Source organism: Panthera tigris, chromosome B3 (assembly GCF_018350195.1).
Source record: "Panthera tigris isolate Pti1 chromosome B3, P.tigris_Pti1_mat1.1, whole genome shotgun sequence".
In the NCBI taxonomy this organism is placed as follows: Eukaryota; Metazoa; Chordata; class Mammalia; order Carnivora; family Felidae; genus Panthera; species Panthera tigris.
This window is the reverse complement of record NC_056665.1, coordinates 70652697-70667341: the sequence shown is the minus strand read 5'-3', so window position 1 is coordinate 70667341 and position 14645 is coordinate 70652697. Positions and strand designations below refer to the sequence as shown.

At 38.2% G+C, this 14645-nt stretch overlaps 2 protein-coding genes across 11 annotated transcripts in view; both read left to right on the top strand.

Moving 5' to 3' along the window:
• LOC102953627 (olfactory receptor 4N2) overlaps positions 1–11714 on the top strand; it is a 140719-nt gene extending 129005 nt beyond the window's left edge. For all 7 annotated transcript variants that reach the window (XM_042989295.1, XM_042989296.1, XM_042989294.1 and 4 more), the window contains one exon: positions 10779–11714. In XM_042989295.1, coding sequence (XP_042845229.1) covers positions 10779–11714 — 936 coding nt within the window. The remainder of the gene's footprint in view (positions 1–10778) is intronic.
• The window catches only part of LOC102953916 (olfactory receptor 4K2-like), a 163152-nt gene that overhangs the window by 102238 nt on the left and 46269 nt on the right, over positions 1–14645 (top strand). The gene's annotated exons all lie outside the window — the stretch shown is intronic.

Below are 14645 nucleotides of genomic sequence, written 5' to 3'. Positions count from 1 at the left end.
TAGAGTCATTGTGATGTCTGTATGTTTTATGTTTGTAGTGATGTCTCTGGTACTTTGTCTCACAGGATCCCCCTTAGGATCTCTTGTAGGGCTGGTTTCGTGGTGACAAATTCCTTCAGTTTTTGTTTGTTTGGGAAGACCTTTATCTCTCCTTCTATTCTAAATGACAGACTTGCTGGATAAAGGATTCTCGGCTGCATATTTTGTCTGTTTAGCACACTGTAGATATCGTGCCAAGCTTTTCTGGCCTGCCAAGTTTCAAAGGAGAGATCAGTCACGAGTCTTATAGGTCTCCCTTTATATGTGAGGGCACGTTTATCCCTTGCTGCTTTCAGAATTTTCTCTTTATCCTTGTATTTTGCCAGTTTCACTATGATATGTCGTGCAGAAGATCGATTCAAGTTACGTCTGAAGGGAGTTCTCTGTGCCTCTTGGATTTCAATGCCTTTTTCCTTCCCCAGTTCAGGGAAGTTCTCAGCTATAATTTGTTCAAGTACCCCTTCAGCACCTTTCCCTCTCTCTTCCTCCTCTGGGATACCAGTTATGCGTATATTATTTTTTTTTAGTGTATCACTTAGTTCTCTAATTTTCCCTTCATACTCCTGGATTTTTTTATCTCTCTTTCTTTCAGCTTCCTCTTTCTCCATAACTTTATCTTCTAGTTCACCTATTCTCTCCTCTGCCTCTTCAAGCCGAGCCATCGTGGTTTCCATTTTGTTTTGCATTTCGTTTAAAGCGTTTTTCAACTCCTCGTGACTGTTCCTTAGTCCCTCGATCTTTATGGCAAGAGATTCTCTGCTGTCCTGTATACTGTTTTCAAGCCCAGCGATTAATTTTATGACTATTATTCTAAATTCACTTTCTGTTATATTATTTAAATCCTTTTTGATCCATTCATTAGCTGTTGTTATTTCCTGGAGATTCTTCTGAGGGGAATTCTTCCGTTTGGTCATTTTGGAGAGTCCCTGGCGTGGTGAGGACCTGCAGTGCACTTCCCCTGTGCTGTGGTGTATAACTGGAGTTAGTGGGCGGGGCCGCAGTCCGACCCGATGTCTGCCCCCAGCCCACTGCTGGGGCCACAGTCAGACTGGTGTGTGCCTTCTCTTCCCCTCTCCTAGGGGCGGGATTCACTGTGGGGTGGCGTGTCCCGTCTGGGCTACTTGCACACTGCCAGGCTTGTGTTGCTGGGGATCTGGCGTATTAGCTGGGGTGGGTAGGCAAGGTGCACGGGGGCTGGAGGGGCAGGCTTAGCTCGCTTCTCCTTAGGTGATCCACTTCAGGAGGAGCCCTGTGGCAGCGGGAGGGAGTCAGATCCGCTGCCGGAGGTTTGGCTCCGCAGAAGCACAGAGTTGGGTGTTTGCGCGGAGCGAGCAAGTTCCCTGGCAGGAACTGGTTCCCTTTGGGATTTTGGCTGGGGGATGGGCGGGGGAGATGGCGCTGGCGCCTTTGTTCCCCACCAAGCTGAGCTCTGCCGTCCGGGGGCTCAGCAGCTCTCCCTCCCTTTGTCCTCCAGCCTTCCCGCTTTCCGAGCAGAGCTGTTAACTTATGACCTCCCAGACGCTAAGTCGCGCTTGCTGTCGGAACACAGTCTGTCCGGCCCCTCCGCTTTTGCCAGCCCGACTCGGGGGCTCTGCTTGGCCGGCGAGCCGCCCCTCCGCCCCGGCTCCCTCCCGCCAGTCCGTGGAGCGCGCACCGCCTCGCCGCCCTTCCTACCCTCTTCCGTGGGCCTCTAGTCTGCACTTGACTCCAGAGACTCCCTTCTGCTAATCCTCTGGCGGTTTTCTGGGTTCTTTAGGCAGGTGTAGGTGGAATCTAAGTGATCGGCCGGACGCGCTGTGAGCCCCGCGTCCTCCTACGCCGCCATCTTCCGGAACCTGTTCTCAGTTTTTAAGAGTCTCTTATGGTTTAGCTCCCTCCCTTTCTTTTTTTTTTCCTTCCCCTCCCCCATGGTCTTCTGTTAAGTTTCTCAGGATACACCTAAGAGTGAAAACATATGGTATCTTTCTCTGTATGACTTATTTCACTTAGCATAACACTCTCCAGTTCCATCCACGTTGCAATAAAAGGCCATGTTTCACTCATTCTCATTGCCACATAATATTCCATTGTGTATATAAACCACAATTTCTTGATCCATTCATCAGTTGATGGACATTTAGGCTCTTTCCATAATTTGGCTATTGTTGAAAGGATATGGAGAAATGGGAACCCTCTTGCACTGTTGGTGGGAATGCAAACTGGTGCAGCCACTCTGGAAAACAGTGTGGAGTTTCCTCAAAAAATTAAGCAATATCTTTCTAATATTATACTGTTGATCCTCGAACAACACAGGTTTAAACCATGCAAGTCCACTTCTACATGGACATTTTTTTGACACAGTACAGTACTGTAAGTCTATGTTCTCTTTCTTACGATCTTTTTAATAACATTTTCTTTTCTCTAGCTTACTTTCTTGTCAGAATATAATGCATAATACACATAACATACAAAACATGTGTTCATCAACTATTTATGTTTATTGGTAAGGCTTCCAGTCAACAGTTGGCTATTAATAGTTAAAATTTGGGGTAGTTAAAAGTTATACATGGAGAATCAACTGCATGGGAGGTGGTTCCCCTAACCCCCAGGTTATTCCAGGGTCAACTGTATTTTCAAATTGTTTATTGCTAGTTATACAAAAAAGCTACTGCTTTTTATAAATTGATCTTCTACCCAGTAAACATGCTCAACAGGCTTAATCTAATATTTTAACTGCAGATACTCTTGAGGTTTTTCATGTAGACAGTTGTATTGTCACTGAATAAGGTCAGCTTTGTTTCTTCCTTTCCAATCCATATAGTTGTTTCCTTCATCTTTATATCACTAGGTTACCCCCCACACTGCAATGCTGATGGTCCTGAATTTTCTTGCCCACCATTCTGAACGTGTCATTGCCTGTAGGGTGATATATATATAAACTCTGCAGAACCCTCTGGAGCTACTGGCTGGCACCCACTTCTTAATGGCATCATCATAAAGCATTACAGCAGCTCTTGCCTGACAGATATTCTGTTCTTTCAGGTCATGGTGCCACTGCCCAGGGATGTTGACTTAGGGGCTGGGGTGGGCTGCAAGCAGGGCCTCTCCTCCCTGTGCTTTGCCATGTCCCCCACACAAAGCAATGGTGGCACAGGGGAGGCGAGGAGGGCCATGACTTCCAGGGCAGAGGAGGGTGGAGCCCCAGCTCCCCTGGGCCCCCATGCAGGGGCACCTGCAGCCTGTGAAGGAGCCGGTCTCAGGGCATAGTGCAGGTGGCGCCTTGGCCACCGAGGAGAGCCACAAACGCCAAGGCCGTTTGTGTCATTTTTAAAAAAATAACTTTCTTTTACTGTCGAGTTTTTTGTATATAAGGTTTTACAAAATATGCATTTCTGTGTCTGTCTTTCCATGTTCATTTCCTATTTTCCTAATACAGTTTTTGTAATTGTTCTTGTTTCTAATTTCCCCTTCCTGTTTATATTATTATAATATCATGTATCTCTTACTTCCTCTATTCTTTCCATTTGACAGTATTCCCACTTCTCTTTGGTGAGCTGGATGTAAATTAGAGTGAAATGTTTTCATTTTCCTCTCCTTTTGTTATTTTATTTTATTATTATTTTCATTAAAGTGCTCTCCTTAATCCCTAACACCTATTTCACCCCTCCTCTACCAGGTTACCCCTGGTAACCATCCATTTGTTCTCTTTAGTTTACAGTCTATTAATTGGTTTGTCTCTCTCTCTCATTTTTTTCCCTTTAACTTTGCTTTGTTTCTTAAATTCCACATATGAGTGAAATCATAGTATTTTTCCTTCTCTGACTTATTTCGCTTAGAATTATACTCTAGATCTATCCATGTTGTTGCAAATGGCAAAATATTTCATTCTTTTTTATGGTTGAATGGTATTCAATGCGCGCACGTGCATATCACATCATCTTCATTCATCAGTTGATGAATACTTGGGCTGCTTCCATAGTCCGGCTATTATAAATAATGATGCAATAAACATAGAGGCGCATTTACCCCTTTTAATTAGCATTTCTGTATTTTTTGGATAAATACCTAGTACTGTGATTACTGGATCATGGGGTAGTTCTGTTTTTAACTTTTTGAGTAAGCTTCATACTGTTTTCCACAGTGTCTGCACCAATTTGCATTCCTTCCAACAGTACAAGAGGGTTCCTGTTTTCCCACATCCTTGCCAATACCAGTTGTTTCTTGTGTTTTTGATTTTAGTCATTCTGGTGGGTATGAGATGATATCTCATTGTGGTTTTGATTTGCATTTCCCTGATGTTTAGAGTTGTTGAACATCTTTTCATGTGTCTATTGGCCATCTGTATGTCTCAGGTTCTCCATCCATTATTTAATTAAAAAAAGTTTTTTATGTGAAGTTGTATAAGTTCTTTTTATATTTTGAATATTAGCCCCTTATCAGATATATCATTTGAAAATATCTTCTCCTATTCATCAGGTTGCCTTTTTGTTTTGTTCAGTTTCCTTTACTGCACAAAAGCTTTTTAATTTTGATGAAGTCCCAAATGGTTCATTTTTGCTTTTGTTTCGCTTACCTGAGGAGACATATCCAGAAAAATGTTTCTGTAGCACATATCAAAGAAATTACTACTTATGATTTCTTCTAGGAGTTTTGTAGTTTCAGGTATCACATGTAGGTCTTTAATCCATTTTGAGTTTAATTTGTGTATGGTGTAAGAAGGTGGTCCGGTGTCATTCTCTGGCATGTAGCTGTCCAGTTTTCCCAGCATCATTTGTTGAAGACTGTCTTTTTCCCTTTGTGTATTCATTTCTTTGTAGAAGATTAATTGACCACATAATTATAGGTTTATTTCTGGGTTTTCTATTTTATTCCATTGATTTATATGTCTATTTTTATGCCTCTACCGTAGTGTTTTAATTACTACCATTTGGTAGTATAACTGAAATCTGGAATTGTGATATTTCAAGTTTGGTTTTTTCTTTTGCAAGATTGCTTTGGCTATTTGAAGTCTTTTGTGGATCCACTCAAATTTTAGGATTGTTTGTTCTAGTTTGTGAAAAACGCGATTGGTATTTTGATAGTGATTGCACTAAATCTGTATATTGCTCTGGGTAGTATGGACATTTTAACAATATTTACTCTTTCAGTCTAGGAGCATAAAAAGTCTTTCCATTTCTTTGGGTCATCTTGACTTTCAGCAGTGTTTTATAATTTTCAGTGTACAGATTTTTCACCTCTTTGGATAAGTTCATTTCTAGATATTTTCTTGGTTTTGGTGCAATTGTAAATAGGATTGTTTTCCTAATTTCACTCTCTGCCACTTCATTATTAGTGCATAGGAATGCAACAGGTTTCTGTACATGGATTTTGTATCCTGAAATCTTACTGAATTTATTATCAGTTCTAGTAGGTTTTGATGGAGTCTTCTGACTTTTATACATAGTATCACGTCATCTGCAAATACTGAAAGTTTTACTTCTTCCTTATCACTTTTGACACCTTTTATTTCTTTCTATTGTCTGATTGTTGTGGGTAAGACTTCTTTTACTATGTTGAATAAAAGTGGTGAGAGTAGACATCCGTCCTGTTCTTGACCTTAGAAAGAGCTCTCTCAGTTTTTCTCCATTGGCTGTGATGTTAGCTATGGGTTTTTTACACATGGCCTTTATTATATTGAGGTAAGTTCTCTTTAGACCTACCTTGCAGAGAGTTTTTACCATGAATTGATGTTGTACTATGTCAAATGCTTTTTCTGCATTGAAACAATCATACAGTTTTTATCTTTTCTCTTGTTGATGTGCTCTATCATGTTGATTGTTTTGTGAATATTAAATGCCCTTGCATCCCAGGAATAAATCCCACTTGATAGTTGTGCATGATTTTTTAAAATGTATTGTTGGATTCGGTCTGAATATTTTGCTGAGGATTTTTGCATCTATATTTATGAGATACTGTTCTGTGGTTTGTTTCTTTGTGGTGTCTTTATCTGGTTTTGGTGTCAGGGTGATACTGGGTTCATAGAATGAATTTGGAAGTTTTCTTTCCTCTTATATTATTGGAATAGTTTGAGAGGAATAGGTATTAACTCTTCTTTAACTTTTTGGTAGAAATTGTCTGTGAAGCCTTCTTGTCCTGCATTTTTATTTTTTGATTACTGATTAAATTTCGTTGCTGGTAATTGGTCTGTTCAAATTTTCTATTTCTTCCTACTTTGGTTTTGGCATGTTATATGTTTTTAAGAATTTATCTGTTTCTTCTAAGTTGTCCAATCTGTTGGCACATAGGTTTTCATAATATTCTGTTATAATCCTTTGTATTTCTTGGTGTTTGTTGTTACTTCTCCTCTTCATTAGTGATTTTATTTATTTGGCTGAGACTGCAAACTTTCTCTCTCTCTCTCTCTCTCTGTTGATGAGTCCAGCTTATCAATTTTGCTTTATCAATTTTGTTGATCTTTTCAAAGAACCACCTCCTGATTTCATTGATCTGTTTGATTGTTGTTTTAGTTTATAAATCATTTATTTCTGCTCTATTTATTTTTTAATATTTATTTATTTATTTTCAGAGAGAGAGAGAGAGAGAGTGAGAAAGGGGGGAAGGGCAGAGAGAGGGGAAAGAGAGAATCTCGAGCAGGCTCCATGTTGTCAGTGCAGCTCCATCTCACAAACCCTGAGATCAGGACCTGAGCTGAAATAAGGATGCTTAACCAATTGAGCCACCTAGGCGCCCTTCTGCTCTAATTTTTATTATTGCCTTTCTTTTGATGGGTTTGGGTTTTGCTTGTTCTTTTTCTAGCTCCTTTAGGTGTAAGGTTAGTTTGATATTTTTCTTGCTTCTGGAGGTTTTCTTGCTTTCTGACTTCCCTCTTAAAACCACTTTTGTTGCCTGCCAAAGATTTTGGAACATTGTGTTTTCATTTTCCTTTGCTTCCATATAATTTTTTATTTCTTCCTTGATTTTGTGGTTGACCCATTGTTAAGCAGCATGTTATTTAAGCTCCATGTATTTGTGGTCTTCCCAGATTTTCTCTTGTGGTTGATTTCTAGTTTTATAGTGTTTTGGTCAGAAAAGATTCATGGTATGACTTTGATTTTTTTGAATTTGTTCAGACTTGTTTTGTGACCCAATATGGGATCTGTTCTAGAAAATGTTCTGTGTACACTTGAAAAGAATGTGTATTCTGCTGTTTTAGGATGGAATGTTCTGAATATGTCTGCTAAATCCAACTGGTGCAGTGTGCCATTCAAAGCTACTGTTTCCTTGTTGATTTTCTGTTTGGATGATCTGTCCATTGATGTAACTGGGGTGTTAAAGTCCCCTAATATTATTGTATGAGAATGAAATGTCTTTGATTATGCATTATATTAAATTTTTTTCAATGTTTATTTTTGAGAGAGACAGAACGCAACAGGGGAGGGGCAGAAAGACAAAGGGAGACACAGAATCTGAAGCAGACTCCAGGCTCTGAACTGTCAGCACAGAGCCAAATGCGGGGCTTGAACCCATGAACCATGAGATCATGACCTGAGTTGAAGTCAGACATTCAATCGACTGAAACACCCAGGTGCCCCTATGCATTGCATTTTTTAAAGAAACATTTTATGTTTAGCATTTTGATTTTTTAGTAGTTTGAAAAATCTTTCTCTTTAAAACAAAATCAAATCTAAAATTTAAATTTTGTTACCTTCTACTACATGATTCTTATTATTTAGTTTAATAATAATAAACTAATAATATATATTTGAAAAGGAAATAGTTCCTCATTATTGCTTCAGCAGAGCATAGGAGACAATTATGTCTAAAATGAAAACAACAAATACCAAGGGCATAATACGGTCTGTTTGGAGGACATCCTCTCTTTCCATGGAAAGTCCAAAGGACTCTTTGTAAGCATCATTTATTTTGTCTTTGGCTATTTTTTGTCACCAGAAATATGTTGAATCTAAGATATTTACCTAATTGACCACATTAATTGTTTCCTGATGTAGCTATGATTTCCTAGCAATTATACTATTTTTCTTTTTTTGAATTGCAGTGTAAAATATAAAACAATTTTCCTGTGGCTTTCTACTCACTGAGACCTAATAAACATGCTTGACATTCCATTGTCTCTGTCACTGCTGGAATGTTGATTTTTAAATCCCAGCAGTGACACAGTGTCTCTTTAACTGAGTGTATTTGAATATTTGTACCTAACGGCTCTTTAGTCTAAACTTTGATTACATCTTGTTGGCATTCTAATAATTCCCATTGAAAGCATTCTATAGCTTTGTTAGCCTTTAAATTCCCAAAGTACATTCTCCATTTCATCACAAATTGGCTGTGTATTTCAAAATGTAAGAGCCTCCTCTGTGAGAAGAGATATTTAAGAACAAAGGCAGGAATAATCAGTAATTGTTCCTTCCATTAAGAGGTGATTGCTGTTGTGTGAGTGTAGTGTTGGATTGCTAGAGAGGTAAATCTTTTTGTCTTCATATTTACGAAGTATAGAAAGAAGGAATAAATGGAAAGCTGTTATAATTCTTCAGGTGGTGCATTTGCTGTCATGGAATGTAATGGTCAGAATTATAGTAGAAATAGACGAATATGTGAAGTCTGAATTCAACAATACAGCAACACCTTTTATCTGTTAGTACAACACCTTTTGTCTGTTAATATAGCTTTAGTTCTTCCTCACATTTAAAATTATTGGAGATATACAAAGCTTTTATTAAAGTACCAATTGTCTTGGGAATGTTAATACTGGGTCTTAATTTCACACATCATATATTAACTGAGAGAAGTGAGGGATGTTAGATGGTAATGAATCCCATCTGTTAAAGAGTTAATAGAACAGAAGTCTATGATAGGAAATAAAACACAACATACAGTGGAAGAGCCTGTAGCTCTTAACCTTACAGGAGCTTAAAGATTTCTTCTATGTCTTAAAGACAGAATCACTGTTTGAAAGACTATGAAATAACCACTGTATAATACTGTGCAAGATGCACACTACTTAGAATTAAGTATAGAAGGATTCCTGATTAATTTTTCTAACAGCAGATTTTATGCACAAAAGGAATTATAAATATTGAAGCCAGTGAATGCTAAAGGAAGGAAGGAAGGAAGGAGAGAGAGAAGAAAAAGGAAAGGAAAGGAGAGGAGAGGGAGGGAAAGGAAGAAAAGAAAAGAAAGACGGAAACAGAAAAGCTGATTTGGATGGCGCCATTTGTAAATTTTTGTACTTCAGTTTTGCTTAGGAAACTGTGTGTGCATATATGTGCCTTTTGATGTAAAGTACCTATTTCATAATTCCCAACTTAAACTATACATGGAAATATCAGTTACTAATTAATCTATTTAGGTTTAGACATACAAAATGCAGGTATTTTGATGTTTTGAATAGATGTGCCATTGTAAAAATCTCCCTTGGTTTCTTGACTTGGGACTTTATTGCTTTTCTTTTTTTCTTTCTCTCTTTCATTCTCTCCCCTCTTACATATACTTAGTGGACCCTTCTTGCCCTCTTCTCTACACTCTATATTTCACAACAATTTAAAAACAAGTGTGCCATGTAACTGAAAGCATGTGAATTATTGTTTTAAATCACCAGTAGTTTGTTCTTGTTCAAATATCTTCAAGCTTTTAAAATTTTTCATTTCAATAAAAACCATTTTGAACATGCGCAAGCAACATCTATATTTTATTTGTATATTTTATATTCAATTATGTCATGATTCTATATAAACTATAACACTTTTAAAAGTAGAACATCAAAGAATGTGATATTATATATATATATATATATATATATATATATATATATATATATATAGAAATTCTACCATTATTGTTTTCATGCCAATAAATTATAATGTGTGTTGGGTGACCACATTCCCAATTTAGATGCCACTATTACAGATAAGCCTCAGATCTTAATTTCTCCAGAATGACCAGGATTTTTAAAATTTTAGACCAGGTTGATGGGTTGATATTCTATAAAGGAGAAGGACATATTTCAAGTAAACAGTTTTTTCTTAGCTTTTTAAGTCAGCATTCCTAAGGTGTAATTTACATAAAGTAAATGTACCGATTTCTGTATAGTTTAGTACTTTTTTGCAAAAGAACAGACACTGGTAATCATTACAGTCAAGATATGGAACATTTCTGTCACCTTAAAAAACTGTCATTCCTGTTTGCTGTCAATCCCTACCTTAACCCTCATTCAAATAAAAACTTGAAGAACTTGATAACTGGGGTTAAGTTTTTTCTCAGTCAGAAACATTTTCTTATGTCTCATGCAAATCATAAACTAGTCCAGGGCAGGGGCATTGCAGAGTCCCACGTGAGAGAATAGTTAATAGCAGCACAGGACTGAAGAAGCAGAGAGTGTGGCTTTAAGATCAGGGTGTTGGGGGCGCCTGGGTGGCTCAGTCGGTTAAGTGTCCTACTTCAGCTCAGGTCACAATCTCACGGTCCGTGAGTTCGAGCCCTGCGTCGGGCTCTGGGCTGATGGCTCAGAGCCTGGAGCCTGCTACCGATTCTGTGTCTCCCTCTCTCTCTGCCCCTCCCCCGTTCATGCTCTGTCTCTCTCTGTCTTAAAAATAAATAAACGTTAAAAAAAAAATTAAGATCAGGGTGTTGGCAGAATAAAGGGTAGAAAAGATTTCTTAGGTTGTGGGACAGTGATGGTGTGACAGATGTGGCATAACTTTTAGTTTGAAAAGAACTATGATCTAGATGCAAGAGATGAAAATAAACTATTCCTTGATGTTCTATAGGCAGAAAAGATGGAGCTAGAAAACGGCACGATGGTGAAAGAATTCATCCTTCTTGGTCTGACCCAGTCTCGAAATATTCAGCTCCTGGTCTTTGTGTTGATCTTAATTTTCTACCTCATTATCCTTCCTGGAAATTTCCTCATCATCCTCACCATCAGATCAGACCCTGGTCTCACAGCCCCCCTCTACTTCTTTCTGGGCAACTTGGCTTTCCTGGATGCATCCTACTCCTTCATTGTGGCTCCCAGGATGCTGGTGGACTTCCTCTCTGAGAAGAAGGTAATCTCCTACAGGGGCTGCATCATTCAGCTCTTTTTCTTGCACTTCCTTGGAGGAGGGGAAGGGTTACTCCTTGTTGTGATGGCCTTTGACCGCTATATCGCCATCTGTCGGCCTTTACACTATTCCACAGTCATGAACCCTAGAGCCTGCTGTGCCTTGCTGTTGGCCCTGTGGCTTGGAGGCTTTGTCCACTCCATTATCCAGGTGGCCCTCATCCTCCACTTGCCCTTCTGTGGCCCAAACCAACTGGATAACTTCTTCTGTGATGTGCCACAGGTCATCAAACTGGCCTGCACAGACACCTTCGTGGTGGAGCTTCTAATGGTCTTCAACAGTGGCCTGATGACCCTCCTGTGCTTCCTGGGGCTTTTGTCTTCCTATGCAGTCATCCTTTGCCATGTACATGGGTCTGCTTCTGAAGGGAAGAGCAAAGCACTGTCCACATGCACCACTCATATCATTATTATACTTCTCATGTTTGGACCTGCCATCTTCATCTATACTCGCCCCTTCAGGGCCTTACCAGCAGACAAGGTAGTTTCCTTCTTCCACACAGTGATCTTTCCATTGATGAATCCTGTGATTTATACCCTACGCAATCAGGAAGTGAAATCCTCCATGAGGAGGTTACTGAGTCGGCATGTTGTCTGCTGAATAGATTTTATAAAAAGAAGTCAAGAAGAGGGAATTCTTGCTATAAATCATACATTAATTAACAAATACTATTTCACTGAGTACCTCCCATTTGTCAGGTACTATTGTGGGCAATGAGGGAGAGTTATACATAATTAGGGAATAAGCTTGGTATGCCTAAAGAATATAAAACAAACACCTGAATGATTGGAACATGATGAATACTTATGAGAGATTTAAGGGTTAAATTTTATGTGACTGTAAGGGTCAAATCACTAAGGTCTGTTAGGCTGAGATAAGGAATTTTATTTTATTCTAAATACTGTAAAAAATACATGTTAACATTTTAAGCAAGAGAGTCACTCATCCACAGTTGTTTCTTCTGTGGTTTAGAGCAACATCAGGATTCTGGGCAGAGATCAATAAGTTGCAAAACTCCATTAAGAGCTAAATGCTATTCTGCAGACTTGTTTTGAAAAAATCTCTCTCTCCCCCTGCCCTCTTTCTCTGTATATGATTCTCTCTAACATATATATTTATTTACCTTACCCCCCCATTTGCTTAATGGGTATGAAAGGAAGGTAATTGGTTTCATAGAAAAATGTCATGAAATTATTTCATCTGACTTTTTCAGAGCTTCGTGATTATTACTAATGGGTTTTTACAAATCCTCCCTTTATGTTAAACCTTGCCCTCAATTGATTTTACTCATTATGATAATGATAATTATTTGCTACTATAGATCTGTTGGAGATTACATAAATTATTATTTTAAATGCAATGGGTTTAATGTGGGAAATTAGGTACTTGCAAAATCTTTGAAGGGATAGAATACTATTTTCTTTTTCTTTATTTTATTTATTTATTTATTTATTTATTTATTTATTTTTCCAATATATGAAATTTATTGTCAAATTGGTTTCCATACAACACCCAGTGCTCATCCCAAAAGGTGCCGTCCTCAATACCCATCCCCCACCCTCCCCTCCCTCCCACCCCCCTCCATCAACCCTCAGTTTGTTCTCAGTTTTTAACAGTCTCTTATGACCTCAGCCGTAGCAATCTCTTACTAGACACATCCCCAAAGTCAAGGGAATTAAAAGCAAAAATGAATTACTGGGACCTTATGAAGATAAAAAGCTTCTGCACAGCAAAGGAAACAACCAACAAAACTAAAAGGCAACCAATAGAATGGGAAAAGATATTTGAAATGACATATCGGACAAAGGGCTAGTATCCAAAATCTATAAAGAGCTCACCAAACTCCACACCGGAAAAACAAATAACCCAGTGAAGAAATGGGCAGAAAACATGAATAGACACTTCTCTAAAGAAGACATCCGGATGGCCAACAGGCACATGAAAAGATGTTCAAGGTCGCTCCTTATCAGGGATATACAAATCAAAACCACACTCAGATATCACCTCACGCCAGTCAGAGTGGCCAAAATGAACAAATCAGGAGACTATAGATGCTGGAGAGGATGTGGAGAAACGGGAACCCTCTTGCACTGTTGGTGGGAATGCAAATTGGTGCAGCCGCTCTGGAAAGCGGTGTGGAGGTTCCTCAGAAAATTAAAAATAGACCTACCCTATGACCCAGCAATAGCACTGCTAGGAATTTACCCAAGGGATACAGGAGTACTGATTCATAGGGGCACTTGTACCCCAATGTTTATAGCAGCACTCTCAACAATAGCCAAATTATGGAAAGAGCCTAAATGTCCATCAACTGATGAATGGATAAAGAAATTGTGGTTTATATACTATTTTCTATGCTGGGAATCCAGACATGATTGCCAGAAAAACAGTAAAAAACTAACCTGCCAAGTGATCTATCCCTACAATAAACAGGAGATGGGGAACCAAGAAGCTATTTTGCCAATTCTTGACTGAAGGACTATATCTAAATTAGCCATAGTCTGGGAACAGGAGGATGATACAGAATACCTTTAATGTTATCACCTCTCCAATTAATTTTTTCTAAATTCAAGTTTTACATAAGTACATTTGATAGTCAGAATTTGGAACCCTAGATACAAAGGTTCTAGAAGAACCTGTGTATATGTTCTCAGTTTTATAACAATAAAACAATGCCAAAAATGGTAAAATGTAGGATAATAGTATTACAGTATTGGAAGTGTGAAAGGCCACTGAAGTAGGGTATAAAAATAGTAAATGGAAAGAAAAAATTATATTTTACATAGTAAAAAATATATATGTGTAGGCAAAAGGTAAAAAAAAACTGATGAAAATCAATTTACCACATATATATGGGCAGATTATTTTCTCAACAATTATAGAGGCTTGCATGAACATTGAATTGAATGTTTCCTCCCTATCCCAGGATTGTACAAGGGAGTACCTATGCAAAAAATTAAAATAAAAAAGCTGTTAACTAAAAATTAATAAAAATGATAAAAGATTAATTCACTAATACATAAGGAATTTCAATAAATGAATGTGAAATAGATCATACCCAGAAGGAAACTAGAAATGGGCAATTGAAACCAACAAAGTTAACAAAGGAAAAATGGAAAAGCTTATCAACATAATTTTATTCTCAAAAACAAATGATGAGAATACAGACTACTGATTCTGGTTAGCTTGTAGAAGAATGTTGCTCATGTATTAGCAACAAAAAGAAAAGTGCAGAAATAAAATTATACTTTTCTCTGAGGCTAAAAAAAAGAGTGGATGAAGCAAGGAAACCTTATTACAGAGATCCAAAAATGGACAAAGTCCATCTAAGACGAGCAGAGAGCTATGGCAGATTTCATATTTGTGGACAAGTACCTGGTCTGGATATGGGCACATGGAGGAGTGATCGTGCCATAGATTGAGATATTTGATAGAGATGAGTAAAAAGCTCTAAACTATTGACAGACTAGAATCTGAAAAAGCCCCAAACACAAAAATAAATAGCTTACTTTTATAAATTTCTCCCACTAT